The 27,272-nt window shown below is 39.3% G+C and overlaps 1 protein-coding gene across 1 annotated transcript in view; it reads left to right on the top strand.

Moving 5' to 3' along the window:
• The first annotated feature begins 260 nt into the window (after positions 1-260).
• TTC29 (tetratricopeptide repeat domain 29) overlaps positions 261-27,272 on the top strand; it is a 159,591-nt gene continuing 132,579 nt past the window's right edge. The window contains exons 1-3 of the mRNA XM_054392242.1: positions 261-352; positions 6,434-6,517; positions 22,933-23,156. Coding sequence (XP_054248217.1) covers positions 261-352; positions 6,434-6,517; positions 22,933-23,156 — 400 coding nt within the window. The remainder of the gene's footprint in view (positions 353-6,433; positions 6,518-22,932; positions 23,157-27,272) is intronic.

Raw genomic sequence — 27,272 nt, 5'->3', positions numbered from 1 at the left:
AAGAAAGAAAAGGGAGGGAAGGAGGGAGGAAGGGAGGAAGAGAGGGTTAGGGTTACTTTAAACCATTAAAGTAAGATCATGACCGTTTTGTCCTACTGGAGAAATGCTGCCAAGATTTGTGTGGAACTAGAGTCTGGTTTTACACATAATGCACTGGAAACGAAAGAGGGTTGGCTGGGAAGCAGCAGCAGAAGGATCAGAAACTGCATCACTGGGAAGACATCAAGTAATGTTGGTTTTGTTTGTTTGTTTTAGTGAAAATGAATGTGCTGCCTCAAGCCATCCTGCAAAGCCCAAGGGAGCATCCCAGGTTCATAGAGCAGATTGTTTGCCCCTCATTAGATTTTGCAAGGTATGTACCTTTTTATTTTTTTTTTCCCTTTCAGAGTATCAGTCAAGTGTGCCAAGGTGACAAATTATGTTTGCTCTTTTGCAATATTTAAAAGTGCAAAAATCAGAGGCAAGGAAATTCTCTCTTAGGAAAGTTTCATAATTAAAAGGGTGTGGGGGGAAAAAAGGATAGTAGGAAACATGTTCTGTGTAAAACAGATTATTTCATTCTAATTTTTCAAAACCCCTTCAAGAGCCATAGGAAGTCATTGATACAAATACAGGTCACTGAAAGTGTACCTACTTGGAGGAAAAAAAGCCCAATATTTACTTATTTTTCATTCATGCACAAAACAGTTTTGCCTCTCTCAAAATATGGTGTATAAAACTGGCTTGAAAAACATTATCCTGTACTTAAGTGAGAGAGGTAACAACAGTGCTACAGTACATTCAAGCCATCTTCTTGCACATACCTACATTGCTTTCTGTTCCATTGCACTCATTCCTCCTGTTCATCACTTGTATCCATACATTTTTGTCTCCCTCAGGGAGTGCTGCTCTGAATTACTGCTTTGCCCCACTGCCACTGTGCTCTTTATCCTGGAGTTGCCTCCATTGCAGGAAGAATTGTGGTTATTTTATTCTTCTTCCTTTTGTTATTTGTTTTGGTCTTTTTCTGCCTTTTTTTTTTTTTCCCCACCCAATCCTAGCATTCCTCTAAGTGAAAGGTCTGGGGCATAACAGAATTCAGCAGTTGCATGTCCACATCTGAAAGCAGTAAGGCTCTGGAAACATGGGATCCTTGAGCCCAGACTCTCTGAGGAGCTCATAGTGATAGTTGGTGTTACAGTTTTGAAATGGGGAATTTTAGCTGAATCCCTGACTGCAAAGACTGAAAGTAAAATAAATTACCATTGGATGCAAAAGGAAAATAATGCTCAGGTCTGCAGAATTCATTGGCTTGCTAATGGAGATACAGAGAAGAGGCATAAACACTTCTTGCTCTTTTCTTCTGTCACTTCTGCTTGCAACTTTTCTCTCTCTCTCTCATCTCCTTGCCAGGCTATCTCTGGTTTGACTACTGTGTGAGGAAATGGGAAGGAGAGAGGAGGTGTATGGTCCCCTGGATCCATCCAGGGGGGTCTGAGGAGTTTCTGTGTTGTTTATAAATTGCAAATATATATCTATTGTACATCTATTGTATATTTTGTACATATTCACTGCATTTCATACTTCTAGATTTTGGTTTGCTTGTAAATAGTTTCATTTGCTTCCATCCCAAACTGAGCTGGTCTGGCAATTTTATTCTGGGGGATAGTTTTCTCCAAATCAGTTGGGGGGTAATTTCAACCCACTACACTTATCCTCTCCAACATTAATAGAATAAGGACCTACAATCATGTCTTACAATTTTCTTTTAATTTTATGCCAACTTCTTTTATGGCTTCAGCCATGGGTTGGTTTGGGTTTGGGTTTGGTATTTTTTTTTTCAGTAACTACATTGTTGGAGATCTCACCCCAGAGGCAGGAGGCTCATTTCGTCCACTGGGGAGTCTCATGTTCAGGAAGATCACTCTGCAGCAGTCCTGTAGAAGCTGTGCCTGTGTGATTCTGTAATGGCCTAGACCATGCTGCAGATGCTTATTGAGTAGAGCAAGAGAAGATCTGCCATTTCCATTGATAGGAAATGTTGAGAAAGCTGGAGTCTGAGTTAACAAGGACAGGCAGTGGAGACACAAATTGATGTGAGAAGCAGTTTGGCCCTTGATGTGACTTTGCTCCTGTATTTGATTCAAAAGCCAGGTGTGTTTGTCATAGAATCATAGAATATAGAATCATAGAATCATAGAATGGTCCAGGCCAGAAGGGACCTCCAGAGCTCATCCAGTCCGACCTCCACGCGGTCAGCAGGGACATCCCCAATTAGATCAGCTTACCCAGGGCCTCATTGAGCCTCACCTTCAATATCTCCAGGGAGTTTATTTCTAGGGAAAAAAAAAAAAAAAAGATTAAAAATCAGTAGCTGAGTTTTTGCTGGTAACAGACACAGTCATAAGGAATGCCTGGTGGAAAATGTTAGCTCTGGGATAGGTGTCCATTGGATTCAAATCTACTTGGTTTTAATAAGCCAGTGATTTAAAATTAAATAAGAGCCAATTTACAGGTGAAGTAGACTTTTTTTTATAAACTATTTATGAAATATAGTGAGTCATCATGGAAACACTGGAGAAATAAGGCTAAAACAGCTTGGAAAAAAAACAAGTGACAACTTCTGAAAGGAAAGAAATTATGCTTATTAGCCAGTGCCATCCTCACCTCATTTTGCTATTAAGAAAAGGTGTCCATTCCAAGTCACAGACTCTGTTCTTTACATTAATTGCTTTAATTGTTTTTCATTCTCATCATATCTAACGTTAAAGCCATTTAAAATAATGCTTATTAGAGCTGGTGGAATTTTCTGCTGTGCATGATTTGCTACATATATCATCAGCCTGTCTTTTCTCTTACTGCTGCATTAGCACCCTTGATAAAACCAGCCAGGATAAGAAAAATATTTGTTCTTTTTAGTACCTTCAATTCTTTATGATGGATGACTGTGGTGGGTTGAAATTGCCCCCCAGCTAATCTGGAGACAACTACCCCCAAAATAAAATGGCCAGACTTAGCTCAGTTTGGGGTGGAAGCAAATGAAGCTCTATTTACAAGCAAACTAAAAGCTAGAAATGTGGAATGCAATGAATATGTACAAAATATTACAACAGGTGTACAATATAGAGATATATTTACAGTTTATATTCAACATAAAAATATCTGAGAAGACCCCCCCTGGGTGGATCCAGGGGACCTGTTCACCTTCTCCCCCACACTCCCTCCCTCCTTCTCATTACCTCACACAGTAGTGGAAACAGAGATCCCCTGCCAAGGCCACAGGAGAAAGTTGCAAGCAGAAGTGACAGAATAAAAGACAAAAAACCAAACTGTTTATGCTTCTTCTCTATATCCCCATTAGTAAGCCAATGAATTCTATAGACCTTAGCATTATTTTTCTTTTGTATCCAATGGGAATTTCTTTTCCTTTCAGTTTTTGCAGTCAGGGACTAGGCTAAAGTCCCCCTTTCAAGCTGTAGCAATGATCGTGTTTGCAGATGCATCATCAGTCCTTTGAAGGCTATTACAGAACTTAAGTAAATAGTAATTGGTTTGCAGTTTGTTGCTTTGGTTTTTTGGTATTTTTTTTCCCTCTTGGCTGCATTTGTTTAGTGAGAGGGTTAGAGCTCAGCAATTTATACCTTTACTGTAAAAGAAGTGACATTTGAAACAGTGTGTGATTCTAAGGGCTTTTCTCCTCACTGTTTTTGTGTTAAAATACCTTTGAGGAGGTAATGAGGAGGCGCCAGGCTTTCTGTTATTCCAGTTTGAGAGCAGTTGTAACTGCAGTGTAGACTGAATTGCAGCAAGCTGAGGGTGACACCTAAGAATCTGGGGATTTGGATTCCTCCCCGTAGCTGGTGTGTTCTCTGTGTGCTACTGATGTGCAGAAAGCCCATTTTGCAGTCTTGAAGCACAAAGATCAGCCAGGGTTGGGGTGCTTTTTGCATTTTCTGCTGAGTACTTCACCTTTAATTATCCAAAGATACTATTTTTCCATTTTTCTATGACCTCCCCTTGTGTCTTGCAATATGTTTCACACCACTGTAAACCAGACATAATGACCTTATCTTCATTATCCTAAATTGTGACTGGTTTGTTGGGCACCTGTGGATGTTGGTTATGTTTTGGCATTGATTATAACTGAATTTGGATGGAAATATCCACCAGGTGCACAGCAGCAGTTCACACACTTTGTGTTATGTGCAGCTTGAAACCTAAGCCTCTGTTAGTGCAGCTCAGGAGCTGTAAATTCTGGAACAAATTTAAATGCCCTATTTGTGCTGGGAGTTTTCACTGTTAAATCCAGACATGTCAAAATATCTTTTACATTGCTTAGCTATTTTGTTTTCATTTAAATGAACTTCCTGAAGTGTCTTTGGCATTCTCAGAGCAATAAGGAGCATGATGCTTCTATTAGCAAACATTATGAACAAGAATTTACTCTCATCCCTGCAATGAAAGACAGCAGTGAGATACAGGCAGAGAAAGAGGAAAGTAATAGATTTATGTGGAGCACTAATGCTGAATTTCTTTTATCTTTGAGTGATTAACCAGACAATCTTTATGCTCTCTTAAAGAAGAATAAAAATAAATTCACATTACCTGTACACAGATAATATCCTCTCACAGTCAGGATATCAGAATCTATTTAAATACACTTTATGGTCAGCAAGAGCATATTCTCCTTTCAAATTCAAGACATCTCTTGTGTATCAGAGTGGAGATGCAAAGAGGGGATGGCTCAAGGGAAAGGTGATGTACAGTTGAAAATTTAAAATGGGATCCTTGCATCCTGAAATTTGCTGGGTCTTTTTTCCATGCCCTTTGGAATACCCCCTTAGGGGACCCCCTTTTGCAGTATGCTGCTCAACCTGTAGAAGGCTGAGAGCAGTATTAAAAGTCTGCAGTGCAATAAGGAAAATATTCTGAATTGGTTTGGGGATTTTTTTTGTTGTTGTCATTGTTGTTGATTTTCCCTTTTTGTTTTCTTTTTTTTTAATTTTGAAAAAAAAAATTTAAATACAAAACAGACTGAACCATTCTGGTCTCTGGAGCACTGCCTTATGAGGAGAAGCTGAGAGCCCTGGGGCTTTTCAGTCTGCAGAAGAGCAGACTGAGAGGGGATTTAATAAATGTTTATAAATATCTGAGGGCTGGGGGTCAAGAGGGAGGGGACAGGCTCTGCTCAGTTGCACACTGGGACAGGACAAGGGGCAATGGATGGAAACTCCAGCACAGGAGGTTCCACCTCAACATGAGGAGGAACTTCTTCACTGGGAGACTCACAGAGCACTGGAACAGGCTGCCCAGAGAGGTTGTGGAGTCTCCTTCTCTGGAGCCTTTCCAGCCCTATCTGGATGCGTTCCTGTGTGACCTGTTCTGGATTCTCTGGTCCTGCTCTGGCAGGGGGGTTGAACTTGATGATCTCCAACCCCTAACATCCTGTGAGCCTGTGTGGTCCATACTGGTAATGCAAAAATGTAATGGCTCTTGTTTAGAAAACAGTTTAAAGATGAACAGCTTAATTATTATTGATTTCTCTACTCTCCAATTTCTTCTAGTTTCTAGGCAGAAACTTCAGCTAACCAGGTCCCTGAAAGCTAACACCAGCTCTCTTTTCTTTTAGAAGGTGGTATAGTGTGGTGGGATGAAATTCCCCTCCCTAATTAACACCACCAGACCAGCTCAGCTCGGAAGCAAACGTAGCTGAATTTACAAAGCAAAACAGCTACAGTCTGCAGTGGAATGCAATGAATATGTACAAATATACAGGATTTACAAATATGTACAATTAACAGAAAAGCACAAAACCCTCTCCTGGCCAAAGCCAGGAGAGTTGCCCCCCTGCCTCCCCCTTCCCTGCCTTCCCCAGACCCCCTGGCAGAAGGAAGAAAGCCAAGAAACAGAGAGGTTGTTAAAACTTAGCTTTCAAGGTCAGTATCTTTGAAACTAAGCACAGAAGAACTCTGTTAGACTGCCCAGCAGAGAAACCCCAGACAGACTGACAGACGGACACTTTGTTTTGAGTATTGACTCTTAAACATTTCTATCTTTCCAATGCAAGTGTATAGAATAATCATGATTGTGTTTTCTTACACCCAGTTGTGATTTATTCACTCCCAGTTGTGATTTATTCTTTCACTTTTCTGCTCGAACTCTGTGAAAAGAAAATTAAAGGCATAGCCTTAAAACCATCACAGAAAGGAAGCTTTGTAATCTCTACAGACCAAAAAAAAACCAAATCACAAACCCAAAATTAATTAAAAAAATAAAATAAAAACAATAATTGTGTGTGCTTATAGACTGTCTGATCTATCACTTTGTCAATATTTCAGCATTTAGCTGTACTTGGCAATGCTCATGGATTAGACATGCTGCAGAAGTCTATGTTAGCAGCTCACAGTACTGCTTTTAATTTTTGCCTTTTCTTTTTTTTCCTATTTAAATTTAGGATTCACTTGATCAAAGACAAAGATGGCATAGACGATTATTTGGCAAAGAATATCAAAGGCTTGTCAAAACAAGAAGCTGCTGCGTAAGTTGGCCTTTTTTTTTTTTTCTTTTCAGGCATTTTAACATCCATAAGTTTATTGTTTCCTTTGTTTCTAGTCATCATAACCATTTAATTTTAAAGTTCCCTGGGCCCTACCCTTTCCAGTGGAAGTTGCCCTTTGAAAAATTGAAGTTGATATTAAATAATGATGGTTCATTTCTCCTCATCTTAAATGTATCAAAGTATTTAACTCCTAGGCTTTACCAATTTGTATATTTACCAAAGCATTAGATCACATTTTGTAACATGATTGCATAAGGTGGTGGCAGTAATTATATTGGAAATTGTGCTGCTTTCCCCCCCCCCCCCCTCTTTCTTTCTCTATTTTTTTTCCCCCCTGAGCCTCTCTGAAATATCTCCTCTGGGGTGGAAGCTTTGTATATCGACATACATGCTCTTGTAATTTTGAATTATTATTTAGGCAAGCTCAAGTGCTGACTTCTGTGGTGAAGCATTTAACACACCATTAGTTATTTAAAAACCCAGTGAATGAAAGAAGTCTCAGAGAACTTCTGATTTCTTACAGCTGAGGTATTTGCATTTAGAAGTTACAAGAGACCACGAGCAGCTTAGTCTTCCAGAATCTTTTAACAGACCTAGGGTTCAGCACCATCAAAATTAAGGAAAGAACTCTAACAAGACTGACTTGCTGGTTGTTTAAGTGAGCTGATTTATTTATTTCAATATTTAAATAATAAAAAGATGCAGCTACAAGGGGCTCTAGGCACCTTAACAATTAATATTGTAAGAGCACTCTTGCAGCATAGACAAACATGCCATCAATCAGACATGAATTCTGCCAGATGGTTGCTTGCATGACTTCTTTTCTCCTTCCCAGCCTAAGGATGAACCTTTAACCGTTCCCTAAAAACTTTCACATTGAATATCTAGAAAATAACCAAATTTGAGTTGAGAAGTAATAACTTTAGCAGTGTCTTAAACCCACACATACTCAGCCAGCAGACAGCTTCCTTTGCTGTGATCCGTGTCCAATTTCCCTGTATTTTTACAGCAGCAACACAAAAGAGCCAATAAGTGTTCTGGCTGTCAGTACAAAGAGTGTCACACATCTGGTCATCCAGCACAGCAATCTGTTTAAAGCAAACACTCCACTTCTTTCACTTGAATTAAGACTAGGTTCAAAGATGACAGACTAAAAATCAGTTCCATGATGGGACTGGGCAGGACCTTCTCCATATGTCATCACTGGCTCTGCAAAGTTCAGTTTGCTCCTTTGTTTCTGTAGGAGAGGCTCTGCTGTGGTGGTCACAGTCTGTGGGAGAGAGCAGCCTGACAGTGACAGGAAAGTGAGTTAGGTGAGGCAGAGGCAAGTGCCATGTTGCTGCTGTGTGGGTACACATGGCTGATGTGGGACAGTTACCTTTGATCATGCTGTGTCCCACTAGTCATGCCAGGTGTCAGAGCCACTTTAAATATTCCCTGCTTAAAGAGAAGGAAACCAGATAGAGCTGTGACTCAGTCACACTCTGCGTCAGCTGGACCAGCCTAGGGGACAGATCCTTCCTGAGCAAATGTTGTGTTGACAGAGGTCCTGTCCCCTGAATTAAGGGTAGTGTAGTGAGGGGGGAAGGGGGGAGGGAAGTGTCAGACCCCAGGGAGCAAGCACAGAAATAAGTACAGTCACCTACTGTCACCCCAGTTCTGTACCAGCCTTGCAGTGCTGCTGTAGTCCCTACACTGCAGCAATTCCTGCAGGATGCCTTGACTTTCCCAGTGAGCTGCCTCACTCTTTACCCCCAGTGGATTTCCACAGTACACACACCATGCCAGGGCCAGAAGTGTTCTCTCTGTGACTACACTGGAAATCACTGCTATTTTAGGAAGACCTTGGGGCTTCAAAGTGCATTTTACAGCTCTAATTTGATCAGGTCAGCCTTTTACTGCTCTTTTTAAAAGCCCACAAACAAGCAATACCAACCCCTCAAAACCCAAACCAAACCAAAAACAAAACAAAACTAAACCCAAACAAACCCCTCCCCCAGACAAATAAACAAAAACCCAAAACAACAACAACCAAAAAACCCTACAAAACACAAACAGAACACAAAAAGAACACCAAAACCTCTCCTATGTGATCTTCCCTTTTATATCTAAACCCTGAGTGTGGAGGGTGTGGAAAAGGAAACCAGCATGGAACAGGTCAGTGAAGTGAGAATTTTATCCTCTCTTCTGCAACAGCAACTCAAAGCAAGGTGTTTCCTTACTCTTTTGTAATATGCTAGTTCCAAAGTTACCCAAGCCTCTTAGAAGATTAAACTGGAATGTCCTATGTATTCTGCTTTATTTCTAGGGAGATTAAGTGCATCTTTTAAAAGCTTACATTCATGTCCTGTGTATGTAATTGCTCTCAGAATCATACTCCAGCAGTCACAAATTTACCCTGAGCAGTTACAAAATTCCATCTACAACTATGCAAAAACTCCACAAAATTATACTAAGCAGTTACAACATTGCTGCAGTGGGTCTGTCACTGCTGCTGTTCCATAAACCTGCTGTGATCTTTGGAGAGCAAACAAATGGGTAACAAACCAGCAGCTACACACTTAAACTAGTGCTAACCTAGCTGTGCAAAAAAACCTCAATGCCTCAACTGCAATTTTAAGCCAATTAATAAAGCAAGGCAATGCCACAGCTGTAAATGATTTTACTGCAATCAGTGTTAGGCTTTGTGTGTCTCAGCAGACAGCAGATGTATTTATTTTTTTAAAAGTGTGAGAAATGGCTTATGATATGCTGTGTGGTTTTAAAAATGCTGTTACCACTCCAGAAGTAATTATTTCTTTACAGAAGAACAAGATAGCTCTCTTTTACCACCTAAATGTCTGTACTTTTGCTCAATAGGGTAGCTTAACTTAAGAAGTCAGTGGTTATTTTGTCAGGAAAATTTCCTGCAGCCCCACTCCTGTTTAATATTAAACTATAGATATTTTTGCTTGTTTGTTTGTTTTGTTATGTCTTGGTTTGGTTTGGGGTTTTGTTTGTTTGGTTTTTGTTGTGGTGGTGGTTTGGTTTTTTTGGGGGTAGTTTTGTTTTGGTTTACCCTGTTTGGTTTGGTTTGGTTTAGTTTGGTTTAGTTTAGTTTTGTTCTGTTTGGTTTGCTTTAGTTTTGTTTTGTTTTGTTCTGTTTGGTTTGGTTTAGTTTAGTTTTGTTTTGTTCTGTATTGTTCTGTTTTGTTCTGTTTTGTTTGGTTTGGTTTAGTTTTGGTTTGTTCAGTTTGGTTTCGTTTGGTTTAGTTTTGTTTTGTTCTGTTTGGTTTAGTTTGGTTTGGTTTTGTTTGGTTTAGTTGGGTTTAGTTTTGTTCTGTTTGGTTTGGTTTGGTTTAGTTTTGGTTTGTTCAGTTTGGTTTAGTTTGGTTCGGTTTAGTTTTGTTTTGTTCTGTTTGGTTTGGTTTAGTTTAGTTTTGTTCTGTATTGTTTTGTTTGGTTTGGTTTAGTTTTGTTCTGTATTGTTCTGTTTGGTTTGGTTTTGTTTTGTTCTGTATTGTTCTGTTTAGTTCTGTTTTGTTTGGTTTGGTTTGGTTTGGTTTAGTTTGGTTTGGTTTGGTTTAGTTTGGTTTGGTTTGGTTTGGTTTGGTTTGGTTTGGTTTGGTTTGGTTTGGTTTAGCTTAGTTTTGGTTTGGTTTGGTTTGGTTTTTGGGTGCATGTTCACAGAATCACAGAAACATTCAGGTTGGAGAAGACCCTCAGGATCACCAAGTCCAACCATTAACCCTACTCTGCAAGGCTCACCCCTAAACCATATCCCCAAGCACCACATCCAAACCACCTTTAAACACATCCAGGGTTGGACATTCAAACACCTCCCTGAGCAGCCCTTTCCAATGCCTGACCACTCTTGCTGTGAAAACTTTGTTTCCTACTGTCCAGTTAGGCAGATAGCAAATTTATTCCCTCCTAAATAAAGGAATGTGTGGGCAGAATCACATTTATGGAAAGCAACAGCATTCTTGAAAGCTGTTTCCTAAAGCTGTTTCCTTCACAGTAGTCTGTAAGTTGGTTTCTTTATACTTGAAGGAGGGGGGAGAAAAAGACTGCAGTTATCCTTCTGTTATACAGCATTGTGCTCTCTTCAGACTTCAGCAAATAGCCTGCAGTGTGCTTCCCCTGATACCTTCTGCTCTTAGCCATGACTCACCAAATCACTAATGCCTCACAAGGAGGTTGCAGTAAAAATTAAAAATTGTCCTTATGGCTGATCTCAGAGTCAAAAAGTTCATCACGAAGTGTGAAGTAAGGCATTTTCCATCAAGGGATAGATTCACAGGGCTGAATCTTCAAATGAGTTTGAGGCCTGGAATGCACCAGAATTGGATATTGTCATTCCTGTTTCCTGATCTTTTTTTTTTTTTCCTCAGGGCCAGAAAGATCAAGTAACAGTTCTCTTTTCTTCATACAAATTAATGTTGCCCAGAGACAACCATCTCATCAAAAAAGAGTTAAAGACTAGAAAGAGAGACTTTGAAATCTTTTTGATGAGAGGAACAGCTTTGTTTAGTAGTAGCAACAAGGAAAAATAATATTACATTATTGATTTTACTCAGTGTATTTCTGTGAGTCGGATGATTGAGGTCTACTGTCTTCACTCAGGACTTATTGGTAGTCAGATGACATCTCAATGACTATACAGAGTCAACACAGGCTGACCTAGATATGCATAAAATGTGTGGTTGTGTTTTCTGTCTTGTATTTGTGTCTTCTGCCTGGTGGATCAGTGTGATATGGAAAGCTTGCACTGATAAATTTGTGTCAGCAAAGACGTGCTGAGGTATGACTTTTTCAGGCAGGAGGCAAGATTATCTTAGACACATTCAGTCAGGTGGGTTTGAGATAGAGTGGGTTGCTCTGCTTAGAATTCACCAGAAGGCTGGTCCACTCCAGCATTATCTGGAACAGAAAAAGGCAAAGGCTTTAGTTCTTAGGTGGGCTGTGATCCCCAGAGCAGTTGCCAGCCATCTCAGCTAATGCTGGCAAGATCAATCACTAACCTGCTTTACAGACTGCATGCTGAAACCTGGAATACAATATCTCTGCTCTAGGAGTGATGAGGAGGGAATACAGAAGTGATCCTTTGCTTCCATAAACCTTTGTCTTTCTCTGCCAAAAGAGCAAAAAAGGGTTTCACCTAAGTTTAACTGAGCCAGAGGACTAGGTTGATCAGCCTGTATAATCAATAGAAGTAATTAAGAATAAGCAATTTGATTAGGTGAACCTCATCTTTTAGCATTCAGACAACTGCTTTAGAATAAGGTGAATGCCATTCCTGAAGCAACCTTTTCTCTCCAGTGCTTATACAGAGAGCTTAGGGTGACCAGCCCAGATGTAGATTCATAGCTTCATAGAATGGTTTGGGTTGGAACAGACCCTGAAGATCATCAAGTTCCAACCCAACTGGCATGGGCAGTGGCACCTTCCACTAAACCAGGTTGCTCAAAGCCTCATCCAACCTGGCCTTGAAGGCCTCCAGGGAAGGGTCTCAAGTAGAAATTAACATAAACCTGTCATTTGATCAGCTCATTCTACCAGCTCCTCCTCAGCCTGTTCTCCCTAGAATTCTCTAGAAGAAAATGAAATCCCCTTTTGCCCAGCCAAGCTCTTGTGGTGGTGTGCAGGACCCACCTGAGCTGCCATGCACATGTACTGCTGAATCCCACACTGGAGAACTGCTGGATTTTGAAAGCTGTAAAACAGGATCAGGTAGAAGTCTCAGAAAGCTGCATTCACTGATTGCTTGTGGCAGCATTTCTGGAAGAAACTGGCAAGTCCAGAACAAGAATTGATCTCTCATCCATTTAAAATCTTCTGTTAGTGCCTTCTGATGGATTGGTTTTACATTCTCCAAGTGAGAGAATTAGAAGGGACAAATTATTTCCTGCCCCAAGTTTCTGCTGGTTTTGGTGTCAGCACCAGCTAAGCAGAGTTAAGGAATAAAGATGTCAGAAAAATAAGTGAGGGATTGTTCATGCTCAGGTTTGTGGAAATGAAAGATTTCTTCCCTACATCTTTAATTCTTCTACCACTTGGTCTCCGAATACTCAACCCCAGTTGACCTCCAAGACAAAAGAGGCAAAAAATGTCCTTACCTGATTAGAGGCCAGGAGAATCTAAGGTCTCCTTTGTCCACTCAGGGAGAAGACTGGATTTAGTGGGCTGGTGCAGAGGAGAAAGCCTAGCCTGAAGGGTGCTTTAGTCTTTATTTCCATCATAGCCATGCCAGACTGGTAAACCCTGCCTTCAGACTGGACTGCTTCTGGGCTTATCCTCTGCTTCTAGGTTATTTAAACCACGACAGGTTTAGCACTCAGTTTTAGATTTACTTTGATATTTGTCCTTAATTCTAACCTTTTCCATTGATGCACCAGGAAGCTGAACACAAATAGTTGATTGCAAATTTGATGAATCCAGACTTTTTAGTAGCTGTCACTTTTACCATATCAATTTGTGAGGTGACTTCATAGGTGACCTGTGAAATCTTTTACTCAACAAACAGATGGGGATCTTTTCCCATTTATTTCCTATTGGCATGTTTTCTTTTTCACAACCTGAAATCTTTCCTGGGGCACCTCAATTCTAACCTGCAACGTTTAGGCTTGAGGATTTCGTGCTGTAAGGTGGATTTGACCGTTTCTGTGTTATGGAGGGAGGCTCTCAAGGGACAGTGAAGGGGCACTGCCAAGAATAAGGGTCAGGAAAAGTATCTTGTTGGTGTGGGGTTAAGGAAAGGAAGGAGGAGAGGCAGTTGCTGTTACTGCAAAGCTTGCAAAAGGCAATTTCAGACAGACAGGTAATGTGGAGGTGCAGATTTTGCTTTTCCCTTGAATTTCAGTCCTTGATTGCACAGTGCTTTGTTCTAGTGAGGGACTGATTTGAGCTGCTTCCATTTCTTCTGTGTGTAACACTACGAAGACAGAGGGAAAGAGCTAAAGAAGGACATAGCAGCAAAAGCAGAAATAAGCAAACTGTTCTTTCCCTTTCATGTTCAGGTCCTAGCAAGATTTTGCTCTTTTTCCCAATGTCAGTCTCTGGCTATGACCTGTGAGCTCCTTCCAACCCTCTTTGATCGCATTTGCTCTGGTTGAGAAGTGGTGGAATGTTGTGTCAACTCATTTGCATTTTATAAGGCTATTTCTGCACTTTTAAATACTGCAAACTATGGCAAAGGGTAAATCAGAAGCCAAGGCATGGCTCCTTTCATAGCAAAAGAAATTTTAAATTAAAGCGTTCCATCCCAAACTCCCTGCTGCATGTGGAAAGGGAGATGGCACAAGTCACTTACGGAGCTAGATGATAAAATTTTCAATTTCTTTCACAATATTATTTAAATATATTTTTTTTTCCCTCCCCCTGTCTGAATAATTCTGAACAATCTTGCTTGCCACGACCCAAGATTCAATGTTTATTAAACAACTTTCTAAAAAAGAGATTTTAGCACTTAGAGGCAGTCTTTTTTTTGCTCAAATGAATGATTTCTGAGAATTTCAGGCCTGATCAACATTTCATTTGGTGTAATTAGGGAGTGATCTGAAGAACAGAGCTGAGCGGGAAGCGACTGCTTTGCCTTTCCTACAGAAACTTCTCTCTGCGCCGCTGCAACGTGGAAGGTTTTTTCTTGAAAAGGTTGGGGGAAAAAGGAAAAAAAAAAAGTTCTAATCAACTTCTGTACATTATGTAGAACTTCATTTTCTAAACTCTGCAAAAGAAAGTTTCATATTTAATGGGAGGTCATGAATTATTCCATTTATTATCTACTTCCTCCTTTCAAAGACATGATCTGGATAAAAGGCGGGGTGAATAATTTCAAAAAAATACAATGCATTTTTAATGGGAAGGTGCAAACTACAGATTCTCATGACTATTAGCAAGTAGAGAGGAAACAGAATTTTACTTGCAAAAACTCATCAAACTCTTGCAAAGATAAAATACATGACATACTTTAATAAAGAAGAACACAGCCAGCCGAAGTTTTTCTCTCTCTCTCTTTCCTCTCTCTCTTCTTTTTTTTTTTTTTTTTTAATTTTAACTGTAACTTGTTGTTTTTGCTAAGTTTGGCCTCATGGTTTTCTGCTGCTTTCATTTCTCAATAGCTCAACAATATTGAGCGTTGAAGACAATGCAGGAGCCCTACACGACCGACTTCTGTTTTGAAGGCATCCCATAAAGGTGAAGCATCTCCCACTGTACAAAAAGACACTGAAATAAAGACAGACAGTCTCATTTACTTTGCTATAATCATCACTTCCTCCTGATTCTGCTCACAGTGAACCCTTCTGAATCATGCAAAATCCTCTCTTGCCTTTTCCTCTTCATCTCCGAGAGGTCTGTTTGTCCTTAGACTACCGAGCGAGTTCTGCTGGGGACTGGAGGGAGCCGTCCTCAACAAAAGCAAAAATACTTTGGGAACTATAGCAATACTATAATAAATGCAAAGCTTGGTGTAGGAGGTTGTGCTAATTCATAGCCATCAGCTTGAGAAGATCCAGAAAGTAGATAATTATGATTACCTCTTCCCATGCTGTGAAAGCAGCTTGCAGAGAAATTCAGTGACTTCTCCGCTATCGTGAAAGTCACAGGTGGAAAAGATTCCTAACCCAGATGTTTCTGGCTCTCAGGCCTGAATTAAAAGAGGAATGTGGAGAAATACTTCATTTTGGTAAATAATAGTCTGTAAAATATGTTTTGAATTACTTTTTTTTTTCTTTTTAATGAATAGAATTAATTTAGAAATAAAAGGAGAAAGATTATTGAAAATATATTTTTTTTTCTGATTACGCTTGAAATAATCACAGGGAGGTGTGTGTGCTCTTGTGTGAAGAATATTTTTATCAGGGTAGCATTTTTACCTTTATTTGTAGTGCTTGCTTTCTGGTTAGGGGCAGAAAGTCCCCAGAAGTTCATTGTTAAATTTGTATTTCTATTTTCTGGGTTAATGGTGTTTCTTAATTATTGCAGCGCTTACATTCATTCTCAACCACATTTTCCCTGTCACCCTTTGATGTTTATAATTGATTAATTTTTCATTTTGTGTAGCGTTAAAGTGGCAGAGCAGGCTTGGAACAAAAGGAAGCCAGTTCAATATATATGTTGGTTGCAGGATCCTACTGTCAGGTTTTGCATCCACTTTTGATTGCAGGATTTAGGTTAAAGTGGGGTTTGACAGCAGGCAGAGACTGTGAGGCAGGAGATGAGAAACACTGCATTGCTCACATGTAACTTAGTTGAAAGTTAGTGTAGCTATATGTATGGTATCAAGCACCTATATATTTATTTTCTGGTTTATTTTCATTGTTTTATTAATATTTCTGAAGACTCTGTGAGGCTTTTCATATTTCAAACACACAAAAAAAAACCAGAGTTCTTGCAAAAAGTCAGTTTCAAATGGCCATTATTGTCTCCTTTGTACAAATTGTCACACAACATTTGTTGTTCACTGTTTAGAGTAGGGAATTCTTTGGATAACATTTGGGAGGGGTTGGGGGATTTTATGCTTTTGCATTTAGGACATTTCAGCATTATAATTTGGATGAAAAAAAAGCAGCACTCCACCCCAATCTAATTTCATTCTCAGCCTTAGCAATCAAGAATTCTGATGTGCACGCTCACCATCTATTACTATTTAATGGCATTTACTGTACTTTCATATCTTTCTTTAATGAGATTACTATAGTCTACAATTTAACATATTACCATCCAGTAAATATTTCATTAAAAGAAAAGTATTTAAATGGACAGTCTTTAAACTAGGATTAAAGAGGGCTCTGCCTTGAGTCAGTTAAAGAGCTTTGTATCAGGAGCAGTGTGTGGTGAAAAGGTGCTGAGTGCCTCGACCAGCTGAGGGCATGACCCACCAAAGGGCTTGTGTGTAGAAATTTTCACACTGAACTCAGACACTCAGACCACTGGGATATATTTTCAAGTCAGCTGTGTCCCTAACTTCAGTGGCTTGCAGCCCAGACACCTGAAAATGAGGATTTCAACAGTGTGAGTACCTGGGTTTATAGCACTGTCACCTGGGTCACAGCGTGGCCGAATGCAACAATCAGAGCTGCAGCTTCCATGCTTGCCAGATGTTTACATCAGTGCTTCTCATGCTCCAAAAGACCCTGCAGAAGTGTTAGTTGTTGCAAAGCTGAGGTTTGGCAGTCCAGCTATGACCAAATAATAATTCCTCTTTTCAGTTCTTAGGCAGGACAGCCTGAACTTCTAAACTCTCGGGGGTTTGTACAGTATATTTGTTTTTTACTTGATGCCTTTCTTTTATCCGTCAGGAAATGATGATGTCTCCTTGTTTATGTGGGTTTTGTTTGCATATAGGTTAAACACAAAGTAGCAAAGTGTTCACATATTTGATGTAATTTTAATTTTCCTGCAGGTTTATAGACACAAAATAGGAGAGGAAAGTGAAACAGATTTGTCTAAATAAAGCAAAAAAAAAAAATCTTCATTATTCTTTCAGGATTTTGTGATCGTTATCTAAGGCGTTTCTATCAGTCACTGACTTGCCAGCTGCAGAAGGAAATCCCAAGTGGATGAAACCTATTTGAATACAGTTTTTAAACATTGCAATAATTGGTAGAGTAATTGTTTTACACTGGAAGTACACTTGAATATTTTATATACTATCGTTGTTTAATCCGTGCCATTTTGTGCTGTACAAAACGGGATTGCTCCGATACACTTTGCACCGTGATCAGCAGCTGGCACCTGCCTACACTGCCAAACAAAGCCTACAAAATCTCAAGGTTTGGACCCTGAGATTAAAACTAACAATAAGACATTTCAGCTGAAACCAGCAGACTTTTGCACTTACATTCCTTGCCTGTAACTGACCACATCAGAGGTGTGGAGAGTGAAGCTCTATATACTGATTATCTAATACCAGTTCCTGCCTCTTGACCTCTTAATTTCTTGTTGTTGTTTGTTTGGGGATTTTTTTGGGTGTTTTGTGGTTTTGGTTTTGTTGGTTGGTTGGTTGGGGTTTTTTTGGTGGGGTTTTTTGGTTGGTTGGTTGGTTGGTTTTTTTCCTCTTTCCTCTCTTTTAAGTGTAAAGTGTGGAAGAAACCCAGGCTTGTTGTGAAGGATTTTCAGTGAAAGGGAATGTAATAAGGTGCTGCTGTGATCTCCTAGCGTTGCTTTAAGAGTCTTGTGAAAGTCCAATACCACGACACCTGAGATGCCAACAAGAAGTGTGATTTCACTAGCCTCACTGGTATGATTTTTGCACTGGTAAAGCCAGCTTAGAATCAGGTTTCTGTGATTTTTCAGTATGACTCAGTTCCATTCAGGTGACCCAAGCATTCTCTTTTTTTTTTTTTTTTTTTGGTCTTTTATCACTTTATCACTATTATTTAAGGTGCCAGTCACAACTAGTTTATATTATTGTGCTAGATTCTATGGTCCTGCTCTGGCAAGGGGGTTGGGTTTGATGATCTCCACAGGTCCCTTCCAACCCCTAACATCCTGTGATCCTGTGACTCTGGGTGGAATGATAATAACAAAAAGACAATCATATAAGTAGATGTATAGTTTAAAAACCATAAAATGCCTGCAGCAATACCCAGGTATAGGTAGATGTAAAGCACAGTGTTAGCAATAGCAGCTTTTCTTTTATCAGGCTCGCAGATCTCCATTCAATGAACAGCTGCTTCCACCCAAGTGATATTAGACTACACAAAAGCAATCATCTATAACATGAGACCACTAAAATGATAACTTTAACTGGTGGTCATTATTTATTTGGTGGGAAAAACAAAACAAAAAGTTTAAAAAATTCTTCTGACCCCCACCATGACACAGACTGTGGATTTTTCAGCACTTCTTGGGTAAAATACTACATGGTGTAAGACAAATGCCCATTAATGCATATCCACTGAGTGGACCTCAGTCAACTGTGTTCCCCACGCAGGGTTTCAGTAAGGACAGGGCTAAGGGTGCAGTCAGTGAGTTCTCAGCATCATCTGTGTTTGTGTAAAGTATTATGGGTTTCATCTGTTGAATTTCATGGATTAAAATAACCCAACAAGGCTGATTTAAATTACAACCAGATTAATTGCTCTCTGTTTTAACCACAAACAGAGTACATGCTCCACATTTCATTTGCAAATGAATTGTTTTAATAAAATCCACCTGCAAGCTTTTTCCTCTTCTCCACGCACATTGTCTGCGAGGAATGGAGGCTTTGGGTTTATAGTCACCTCACGCATACAGTTTGGAAATGAAACACAGCTGGCTGAGCTCTCTGCCCCTGTCCACTTCAACCAATTTCAGCGCTCGCAGGCAGCGTTTGCATGGCTTGGTCTAGGCGGGACTCCAAAGCCGGAGTCAGCTGCCGCTTAAGGAGTGTATGAACGGTGCGAAGCCGGCATTTAATCGGTACCGATTGCTTCCTTTGTTCTGCACTCACTTTGTGCTGCTCTGCCAGCTGCCCGCTGAACAAATCCCGCCTGCAGTTTCCCACCAAGCCAGTAGATGCCCCCAGAGACCATTAAACCTCTGGAACGCCTCCGCTCCCAGCTAACCAAAGGCCAAGCTCCTTTCGTTGCGCTTGGTGATGTGACAGAATTGTTCAAAGGCAACCTAAAACTGGCCTGGATAGGATGCTGAAAGAAAAAGAAAATAATAAAGTCGCTTCTTTCATAATAGATGATGGTTTATTAAGTGGTGAGGTTCAAAAGGTTTAGTGTAAACTAATTTATGTGGTGGAAACACTGCTTGATTTCATCCAATAAGTCGTGCATGATTAGTTAGGGATCAGGTCTTGATACTGATAGTGGAAATAAAGTCACCTTCAGTTGTGGACAACAGGAGATGCTCTTTTTAACCTCTTATTTCAAATGCCTGGCATCAGGGAAAGCAGGATGAAAAGGATTTTGAGGACTGAGGATTCACAGTTTACCTCAAGATGTCATGGAAAGTTTACTTCTGGCACCTACACCACTGCTCTGCTCAAAACCACTGCTTGCTGGATAAAAAGGGCTCTGGCGTTGTCAACCAGCACTACTTTGACATCTGTAACAACTCCAGAATTTGTTGTGGTGTCAAGCTCTCCAAGGTGTCACAAATCCCTTTCATCCCCATAATGTCCTTCATTTCTAGCCCTGTTTGATTGTTTGAGGGCATCCCTGGAGGTTTTTGCAGCCAGGCTGGAGGTGGCTGTGAGCAACCTGATCTAGCATGAGGTGTCCCTGCCCAACGGCAGGGGGGTTGGAACTGGATGATCCTTGAGGTCCCTTCCAATCCTGACAATTCTATGATTCTATGAATCAGTCACTTGTGGCTTGTGTAGTGCAGAAACTTAAGGAAACAGTAGTGATTTTTTTTTCCCATGTTTTGTGTATTTTCTGGTTTTAAGTATAACTGAGAGACATCTTCTATCTTTATGCCTCTGTAAGTGGAATGCTTATGCAGTAGATAGCTGCAGTGCTGGTGAGCTGCAATCCGTTCTCCTTGCCCAAGACAAAAACGTGTCCTGTACCATATGATTACATCAGCATTGTTTCAATTTCTTTATTAACTGGGATGGGATTTAGTAAAGGAATATTGACACTAATTGTTAGAATTGCCCTGTTTTACTGGAGGTTTCATTCTCCTATATTAGTTTGCTAATAACTCTGGCTTGTGGGGAAAATGTGCTTTGACTGCAAGTAAAATGCATCAGTCTGTGGGAAATAACATGTTACATGGACACAGTTTTTTCTCTTTCTATGAGTCTTGGTGCTGTGCTCAGTGAGTATGCAGAGAGTGTTAACAGTTAACTGAATGATGCTTTGTTTAGTCACCACTGAGATCTTTTAGCAGTACTTTCTTGTTTGCTTCCAACACATGGATCACATCAAATAAACAAACATGCAGGTGGGAGTGTGTCTGCTATACAGGTTTTTAGTCCACTGCTCTGAGTATATTTACTGTAGGATCCTATTTGAGGCCTTTGGATGTTGGTAGGAATTTTTTTCCCTATATTCAACTTATTTTTGAGTTAGAATATTAAAACAGTAAAAAACAAAACAAAACAAAAACCCCCAAACCATCCATATACAGAGCAGAGAATACACTGAAGTGTGCAAAGTGTCTTGACATTATTTTTAAGCTGTACACTGTGCACCTGATATATGACAAATAAAGCAAATTCTGACAGATTAAATGTTTTAAAATCTTTCTTATTTACTTTTCTAAAGATAAATGTTACAGGCAGGTTTTTTTCAATCTATTTTCCCTTTTTTTCCCCACCCCCCTCCCCAAAATGTGTTTTCCCTTGCTGTTCAAAGTCAACCCTCACCTATTTACAGATTAAACATAAATTCAGTACTGCCTGGTCTGAATCACATTAGGATTTTGTAATATTTTCATGCTCAGTCCTGCAACTGAAATGGAAAATAAAAATAAATAAATGTGTGTATATATCTCTATATATGAAGGATTGATGTGCATCCAAGTAATACGATTTTATTTTAATCATATTAAACATTCACTGGAATTTAGCTAAGAAATTTTTTTTTACACATCACTCCCATCTTATTAGCATTCTTAAAGAACTGCAGTAGCTCTTTTCGGGCTGGAAGTGTTAGTCTCATTAGGCTGTTGTTTAGCATGAGGTCACCTGAATTTATGACATATGTTATAAACCTCACTTTGCAGAATTCTATATTTATTTTCAGTCAGCTGAGAATTTGAAGTTAAATGGATTTTAATTGGGGGGGGAAAAAAAGTCTTGAAAACAGTTTGGAAACATCATGAAATATACAAAATAAAATAAACACATGGAGATCTTTACCATTTTGCTGGGACAAAGGTTTGTTTTGTCAGACTGGACACCTTTGCTTGCAAACTTTTACATCTGTGCTTTCATGACACAGGCAGTCCCATTGGACTCACAGTTTGCTCCAGGATAGGACTGTTTCATGCCACACACTAAAAAAAAAAATAAATAAAAATTTAAAAAAATATTATTTCCATAAATAACTCCTCAAAAGATGTATTACCTCTTGAGAATATTTGGCTGCATGACTTTTTGACATGCACATCTTATCAGAGTTTACGAAGGGGATCGCTTTGATGGAAATTCCTCATTGCAGCATTTGATTTGAAAATCAGAAATCATCCAACTTCTGCAGCAGTGAACCAGCAGCAGCTGAAGTCCTATGCCAAACAGAAGCAAAATTATGTCTAATGATTCTGGCATAGCATTTGTTTGACATTTTAAACCAAGCCATCATTTCCTACAGCAAAGCTATTTAACATCTACATTGTTCTGATGTGTGGACCGTGCCTCATTTCTTTTCCCCCCTGTGCACTGTTTTAAAGCAAACTCAGAGTTCATTGTGTTTGCATGAACTAATGTAAACATGGAGGGGAGGAAGGGTTGCCATCAGCCTTTCTTACCAAGACCAACAGCTAAAGAATTCCAGTGTATTTTAAACACCTTTTCAATATATATAGATAGATATAGATATATAGATATAGATGATATAGCCATAGATGATACAGCTATAGATATATAGATGATATAGATATAGATGATATATAGATATTATATAGATGATATAGATATAGATGATATATAGATAATATATAGAGGTTATATAGATGATATAGGTATAGATGATATATAGATGTTATATAGATGATATAGATATAGATGATATAGATATAGATAATATATAGATATTATATAGATGATATAGATGATATACATATAGATGATTTATAGATATTATATAGATATAGATGATATAGATGATGTAGATGTAGATAATATATAGATGTTATATAGATGATATAGATGATATATAGATATTATATAGATGATATAGATATAGATGATATAGATGATATATAGATAATATATAGATGTTATATAGATGATATAGATATAGATGATATATAGATGTTATATAGATGATATAGATATAGATAATATATAGATATTATATAGATGATATAGATGATATACATATAGATGATTTATAGATATTATATAGATGATATAGATATAGATGATATAGATGATGTAGATATAGATAATATATAGATGTTATATAGATGATATAGATATAGATGATATAGGTCTAGATGATATATAGATGATATAGATATATAGATGATATATAGATGATGATTATAGATATAGATGATTTATAGATGATATAGATACAGATATAGATGATATAGATATTTGCTCATGATTGCCATATTTACTTCCCTAGGCTATGGCATTTTAGCAGAAGGCTTTTTGAGTGCGGGGAAAAGAGAAAATTACCCTTTCCCTGCTGCTGAACTGCAGAGGTCTCTTCTTGAAAAGCTCTTTCACTGATCTGTACTTATTTGGTAAGGTGGAAGACAGAACACAGGTTTAAAGGCTTAAAACCTCTCTTTCTTATTCCCAGTAACAGGAATTCATACAAGAAGAACATCTGCATAGACATGCTGCGACAGGGTTATCACGCGTCCTTCTCCGAGCTCCTCACTCTGATACAGAAGTGGAATGCCTTGAGGGAGGCTGCAGGGCCTGGGTCAGACATATGGCAGCAGAAGTCCCTGGAGGAGCAGCCTGATAAGCTGGATCAGCTTTACCACTTCCTGACCAGGGCTGAGGGGGCCCAGCGAGCAGGTAAATGGGAGGATTGTGGGTAGCAGAGCAGCGGGAGCCGCAGCCGCCAGCGCCTGGGGGGAGCTTCCAAATTGTTTCATGTGTGAATTTGAAACGTTCCTGCATCTTAGCACGTTTCAGCCTTAGTCAACTAAGCTGTATTTATAGAACAAACGATGAGGGGCTGCAGACAGTGGGAGAGGCTTTTGTGAAGGTGGGGAGAAAAAAAAAAGGGGGGGAAAGGAAAAGATGTCGAGCGCGTTATGATACCAGCAGAAATGTTTGATGTATTTATAGCTTTGATAACGTCTCAATTATTTTCCTCACGCTTTCATTATTTATTGTTCTCCTTTCTCTATTAATTTGAGTAGCTGGGCTGGTATTAGGAAAAAAAAAATTAATAGGTGGAATGCTGTTTCCCACGGTAATAGTTTTATAAATCTGATTTTATTAAATACCCTGTCTGCTAACTGTGTTTGGATTTGTGACTGACTTAAAAAGGACTGTGAACATGTCAAATAAAATACAGCACACAGATGTAACATGCCACCTGTGAATTACTAGATATTAGTGAAGACATAACTCCAAATTACTGTATTTTCTCTATTGCCTACTATTTACTAAGCACTCATATTTATCATTTCCATTTACTATAAATAGTAACATAACTTACTCTGTCTTTTCTCCTTTGGAATGATGGTAGAGACGGAGGCAGATAAAGCTCTGGCTGTGATGCTGCTTCCTGGCTGAGCTTGATTTCACAGTAGTTGGCTTGATTCAAATTGCACTTTGATGGTTACAAATACAAAAATCCACAGTGAAGCTTGAGTTTTTGAAACTGAAGCTTTTAAACTAGAATCTAGAAACAGGCAGCTTCCTTTAGGAAAAGAACATAAGAAAAAAAAAAACCCAAACAAACAAGCCTTTCAGCACTTACAAAAAACCCAAATGTGTTCATTTAAAATGTTTATTTTATATTAACTATGAAAGCCAAAAGTTGTGTTTCTTGGTTTAATTCACTGTAATTCTAGGTAGGCAGTCTAGCCAGCCCATAATTGGAAGGAATCTTCAGATTTGTCTGGAGCGTGACTAAAACCTGACTAGGCACCCCCATAGCTCACAGGAGTGCAAGAGAGGAGTTTTGTACTCAAGACTGCTGTGACAGAAGTGTGCTGCCAAACAATTTGATGTTCAAAAAGTAGATATGGCTTGTCTTGATGGACCTGCTCCCTGCAGCTGCTTGAGGAGGGCATTTGGCTTTCCTTCAGTGTTCCTATGTGGTACGTGACAACAGAGTTGGCAAACATGCTCCCAGAGAGCCAAGGTGCTGCTGCCTGTGCAGTTTCTGTCCCTGTGAAAGGCAGGGGTCCTTCTTCTCACTGAACCTAGCATTTCTTATGTGCTGAGCTTTCCAAGTCTTTCACCTCTCACAGAGACAGGGTGCCACCAGTTATCTGACTGATTGCACCTTGCCTCTAGGAGGGAATTTCTCCCCACTTCGCCTGTTAAAATGAAAGAACAAGAAGATGCCAACAGAGCTGGCAAGAATCTTTGCTGAATTGCTACATGAATATATAGTTAGATGTCTCTTTTTTTCATCCCCCCTCCACTAGTCTCAGCATAAACCTTTGCACAAATCTCTCATTGGTGTTAACTGAGCCTTGAGTCACCTAGCATGTGAAGGATGCTGATTGGTGTTGCAGGTGTTAGAGCTGGGAGCGCTGTGAAGGTAACATATGAATTATACAGCTCATCAAATACTAATTCAGTACTTCCACTAATCCAGTTACTCTCTGATTCTAATCAAATTGCTTGGGGCTCTGGCTTATGATCTCCTGACAACTCCAGTTGACACCATTTAAGAAGTGTTCAGCAGTTCACCTCAGCTGGAACTCACCAGGATGCAGCAGTCACAACAGCAGCTGACCTGTGTTTGCTCTTCAGCTGCCACAGTTCAAGCTTAAAAGGCTGAAAGTACTATTTAGGGCTCCAAACTAAGAGAGTTTCACAGTGTGGGAGAGGTCACTGATATTAGGCTAGCTGCAAGTTTGCCTGTCTCAGTTAGGCTGCCCTGAGGTTACAATTGTGTTGAAGAAGGGAGAGCAGGTATAAATTAATGTAAAAATTAAAATCTCCTTAACCTGTAAGTTTTCTGGCAGATTTAAACTTCAGGAAGGGATTGGTTTTGAACCTGAAGTGGTAAGTGCAAAGCTAAAACTTCACTTATTATGTCAACAAATAATTTCCTCATTTGTTATTTATTTTTTTCCTCTCCTGATATTTTTGTGTCATACAGTGTTGCTGTCTTAATTGCTTATATAAATTAGAACTACTGCTCCTAAATTTAGAGGTTTAGGGTTGGTATCATAGAGCACAGAGGAAGCTCACTTTCCATATTTATTGGTGGGATATGTTAATCTTTTTCATTTTTTCTTTTCCAAATAATTTGTAGTTATAGAACACTCTAATGCTGGCCATAAACTGATTGCTTGGACAGAATCAGCACCATCCATCATAACATGGAGCTGGTATCAATGAGCAATTCTTTTCTAGGTTTGAAAATAGTGATATTTTGGTTACCAGCATTACATGGTAGAGACTGTTTACCCATACAGACACCACTGAATGTTCTGTTTTCATTTTCAGTGGAGCACTTTTGATTGAACTCCAAATCATACAGGAGTGCTCTTCTCTTTTTAAATTGGCTGTTGCTGATATTACAGCCTGCAAAGAAAATATCTTTCTTTCTGTTCAGCTTAACCTCCTTGTCGTTGTATTTGAATCCCTCCCAAGGATTTAAAAATAGAGAGCTGGGGGTTACACTTTGCAGCTTCTTAGAAAAATAGCTGACAGAGTCCTTTTTGCCCTAGGTGCAGCATTATTCCAAAACATACAGGTGAAAATGTGGGCAATACTTCATTCCTGGTTGGTCTTTTTCTGGTGCAAATAACATTAGGTGTTTCTGACTTCAAATTGCTTCTAATTATTTCTTGATCTTCCTTTATTATCATGGACTAACCTCTCTCTCTACTAGTTGTGGTCTCAGTAGCTTAAAAAAAAGAGACAGTTTAGCTGCTTAGCTATGTATGGTTGCAGGGTGTTTCAGAGGAGCATGCAGGATAGCTGCCAAAGCAGTGTTTCTACACAGCTTAGCATTTGATGTGCCCAGCTGTTTCTTGGCATGTCTATGGAAATGTTGGGTTTGTTGTTTGTTTGTTTGTTTTTTTCCTCCCAAAGGAAAGCTATCCTTTGAGGCTGTAGGATGGCCTGCCTGCCTGATGGCACTGCTCAGAATAATTTCACTTTAAGGTATGAATACCCTCAAGAGGTGTAGTAGAGTCCTGGCTTGTTGTTGTTCTATCCTTTTGAAGAGCCATGGCTCCCTTGCCCCTACTCAGTACTGCCTCAGAGTTAGCAGGAGGGAGAGTTTGAAGCCACAGTTCAGCCTTGTCTGGCACTGAGGGTTACGAACTAAATGTCCTTGTGAACAGGTGGATGATGGCCACAAGGGAACAAAATTCTTATTGCCTAAGAGCCATACCAAATTTTACTATCTCTGTGTGAAAAGGATGGGTCACAGAGAAGCAGTAGGAAGAGAGGTATTGCAGCTGGGAAGACTTTTGATTGTATTTTGGAATTTTCTGAGCAGCACCCAATGTGGTGGGTACCCGGGCTAACAGTTCAGGACAACAACATTGCTGTTCCTCAGATAAAAACATGTTAAAATTAAATTAAAATCTTTAGGCTGGTGTTTGCACAGATTTTTGGGTTGGGGTTTTTTTGTGTGTGGGTGTTTTTTGTTTGGGGTTTTTTTTTTTGTTTGTTTGTTTGCTTGTTTTGTTTTGGTTTTGTTGTTTTGTTTTTGTGGTTGTAGGGGGTTTTTGTTGGTGGTTGTGGGTTTGTTTTTTTTTTTTTTTTGTTTTGTTTTTTGGGGTTTTTTTGTTTGGGTTTTTTTTTGGTTTGGGTTTTTTTGCCACTTCAGTGTAACTGACTCTTTAAAATCACTTCTTGGTTTACTACAATCTAATTGTATTGCTTAATTTACCTGTTGGGTCTGTATGCTCATTAGGCAAAGCCACTTCTTTGAATCATCTCATTCAAGTATTGTGTAGCTCCTTTTTTTTTAGTTAGCACTGA

This window comes from Indicator indicator, chromosome 25 (assembly GCF_027791375.1).
Source record: "Indicator indicator isolate 239-I01 chromosome 25, UM_Iind_1.1, whole genome shotgun sequence".
NCBI classification, from domain to species: domain Eukaryota; kingdom Metazoa; phylum Chordata; class Aves; order Piciformes; family Indicatoridae; genus Indicator; species Indicator indicator.
This window is presented reverse-complemented; position numbering and strand designations above follow the sequence as displayed.